General features: G+C 41.0%; 1 protein-coding gene across 1 annotated transcript; it reads left to right on the forward strand.

Annotated features, from left to right (window-relative positions):
- The first annotated feature begins 2,493 nt into the window (after nt 1-2,493).
- LOC128248020 (histone-lysine N-methyltransferase SETMAR-like) lies at nt 2,494-2,853 on the forward strand. The gene has a single exon (XM_052968411.1). It carries the CDS (start codon nt 2,494-2,496, stop codon nt 2,851-2,853), a length of 360 nt encoding a protein of 119 aa, XP_052824371.1.
- The last annotated feature ends 738 nt before the right edge of the window (nt 2,854-3,591 follow it).

The raw sequence follows: 3,591 nt of genomic DNA on the forward strand, positions 1-3,591 counted from the left end.
CAGAACTCTCAAAAGTTAGAAACCCCCTTTAAACCGTGGCCTACCATTTTGAAAAGACGCAAAGCAGGGATTGCAATTTCGGATAGACTCGTTCTGGAAATAAAACGGAATCGTCAAAGCTTTAATCTTTTAATTTCTGGTCTGGGGTTTCTACTTGATCGTGGCTGATTTATGACTTCGCATCTGTTATATTCCCGCACCCTTCCCCGATACTCTTTTCAATATTCGCTTCTACAAAGAAATTATGTTCCCCGATTCGCTGCCGTATTGCGCTTTGAAAACAACTCCTTCATAGCACTGGGCGTTACTTGAGAGTCATAGACACCTCCAGGCGAGTTGTCTCGCTTGTCTATGCCTCTTTCATGTGCTTTAACACCCAGCGTAATGAGTGAGTCGTCCCCCCAGGCGCTATGCCGTAGCGAACCGGCGAACAGGAAAAACACATACACTCAGTACGCGCGGTCGATAATATATATATTTGTGTGTATGCGTGTATGTGTGTGTGTGTGTGTGTGTGTGTATATGCACATATATACATACATATATAAATATGTATATACATATATATATATATATATATATATATATATGTACATATATATAGAGAGAGAGATTTATATATACATGCCTGTATGTATGTATACATGTGTGTGTGTGTATGGCTTGGGCTTGTATTAGACAAAGCTCAGTGCCATGCTTTGTTGACTACAATTGAGTAAATCGGCTTTTGTGTATTAATTATGCTTATTCTATATTCTTTGGCAGAGACTAAACTGGAAATGTCAAAATGGCGACGGTTAGAACTGGAAGGGCTTACATATGTAATATATTCTGCTTGTTCAGCCGCCGACGCCACCCTTAACATATAATGCGGCTATTGTTGTGTAAAATCTATGGAGATCGTTAACCCAAGAAAAATATCATAGAAAGTAGCGAGAGAATGGTAAAATGGTAATAGTTTAAAGATATTCATTGAAAATGGTTAACATCAATGATTCGTTTACTTATCATTTGTTAACAGAAAGCGAAACCGTATGCAGTCCAGTTAGAGAATGCTTCATTATGTTCCACTACCTAGCCCTATAGGTACAGGCGTTGCTGTGTGATAAGAAGCTTCTTCCCAATCACATGGTTCTGGGTTCAGTCCCTCTGTGTAGTACTGTTGGCCAGTGTCGTCAGCTATAGCCTCCAGCCGACCAAAGACTTGTGAATGGATTTAATAGATGGAAACAGAAAGAAGCCCCTTATATATGAGTGTGTGTTTGTGTCTGCGTGCGAGTCTTTGTGCCCGTTTGTCCCCCACTACTACCTGACAACCGTTGCTAGTGTCCTTAATGCCCCGTAACTTAGCCGTTCGGTAAAAAAAAACGATAGGATAAGTACAAGGCTTTTGAAACAATAAGTACTGTGTTTGATTCATTCAACCAAAAACAAATTTTTCGAAGCGATGCTCCAGCATGACCGCAGTCTAATGACTGAAACAAACAAAAGGTAAAGGATAAGTTCTAGACCCATCGACGACACACTTGAATTGCGGGATCGATAAAATATTTTCGATAATAAAGTAGGATCGTGCGATCAATATTGGTTTGTGCAACATGCACGGAATTTTAAAATTGGAAAGAAGTCTTTCGGAAGTAATAAATGACAGCTAATTATTAGCGGAATGTTTGACTTGAGACGTTGCTCGTCATCTCACACCTCACTGAATACTAGAAGATGTGCTTGAAATATAAAACATGGCTAATTAGTTAGTTAGGTTGACAGCTTAAAGGACACACAGTTGACAGCTAAAGCTGGCACTGTTTTTCATTTAAAGATATTCAAGTATCAGGTACTGAAGCAGAGAAATGCGGGGAAAGGAGTGATATTCTGCGTCGGCGAAAGATAGACACGGAAACATTATGTCGTGAGAAAGAATGGAAGTCTAACGTTTTGATTACCTGAACTTCACCTGCTCTGTTAAACTGTTTGGATACCTGAACAGTGCTGAATAAAGAAACACCCAGCTCACACAGTAGAGTGGTTGGCGTTATGAATGGCATCCAACCGTAGAAACCATGCCAAGGCCCTGGAGCTCAGTGAAGTCTTTTGGTTATGTCGGTTCCTCTCAAACGGGCCAACCCAAGCTAACATGGAACACGAATGTTGAATGCTGACGATGGCGATGACGATGTTGATGATGATGACGACGATGACGATGATAATAATGGCGATGATCTTCAGAAAGAGCGACAGTGTGTATACATAGGAGTGTTGTTGTTTAGTTTAAATCATTATTAATGAGGGACGTAGAAGAATGATATTGAGAACCTGGTTGAGTCAAACGGTTTTTTCATAATCTTTTCAGATGATTTTCAGCAACTTGTGTCTCCGTGAAATATCATTAATTTGATACAACTTGTTTTTCAATCCTTGTTGAATTGCTTATCCTTCATTTTCACAATTAACAAATAAATATTAGTTCTTCATTCTTATTTTACAACTTTGATAATGGGTGATGAAAAAATGGCAGTTAGACTCATTTTATGCAACCTAAGAAAAGAAGAACTGAATGTAAGGGCAGCGACAAAAGAAATTGATGATATGGAAGGCTCAGGAACTGTCAATAAACGTGTGGCACAAAACTGGTTCAGACGTTTCAAGGACGGTGATACCAGCCTCGAAGACAAACCCAGCTCAGGGAGACCTTCTGTAGTGGAAGATGAGATCTTACTTGAAATGTTTGAACAACAGCTAAGCACAAGCACTCGTACATTGTCCTCAGTACTTGGTCCTTCACATAGCACCGTAAATCTCGACACCTCCATCGCTCGGTCTTGTGAACAGACACTATCAAGAAGCTACTCCTGAACTGACCAATGACCAGGTTCAACGACGTGTGAACATTTGCAAACAATTGCTTGCAAATCCCTGAGGTGCTTGTTTTGGGCGTCGAATTGTAATTGGGAACGAAAATTGGATCTGCAGTTAAGGTGACAATCTCAGTGTTTTGGGAGATCCAAAATACATTGTTCTTGTTGACTATCTTCAAAAGAGCCACACCATCAAGGAAGAGTACTATACCAACTTGCCGAGGCAGTTACGAAAGGCTATCAATGACCAATCACCCAGGAAAACTGATGAAAGGGGCCTTGCTTCATCAGGACAATGCTCCAGCACACAAGTCCTTGGTTCAATGGCTGCTGTGCATAACTGTGATCTTGAACTGGTTGATCAGCCCCCCGTTCTGTTGATTTGGCCTCATCTGGCTAGCATCTGTCCCCTAACATGAAAAACACTTGGCTGGGAACCAATATCAAAGTGATGATGTTGTCCCATCTGCTTTTGATGACTTTTTTGACCAACAGGACGAGAGCTTCTTCACCAGCGGGATCCAAGCACTGCAGCACCAATGAAAGAAGTGTGTGGACAGCAAGGAGGACTGTGTAGAAAAATAAACCTCATTTGATCACATTCCATGAGAATATCTCGGGCAGCCTATTAACTTTTCAGCCGACCCTCGTACATATATATATGTGTGCGTGTGTGTGTGTGTGTGTGTGTGTGTGTGTGTGTGTGTGTGTGTGTGTGTGTGTGTGTGTGTGTGTG

The sequence above is a fragment of the Octopus bimaculoides genome, chromosome 6, assembly GCF_001194135.2.
Source record: "Octopus bimaculoides isolate UCB-OBI-ISO-001 chromosome 6, ASM119413v2, whole genome shotgun sequence".
Lineage (NCBI taxonomy): Eukaryota > Metazoa > Mollusca > Cephalopoda > Octopoda > Octopodidae > Octopus > Octopus bimaculoides.

What these genes read in the sequence shown, in the direction of transcription:
- LOC128248020 (XM_052968411.1), top strand. Translation starts at nt 2,494, where the DNA reads ATGGGTGATGAAAAAATGGCAGTTAGACTCATTTTATGCAACCTAAGA.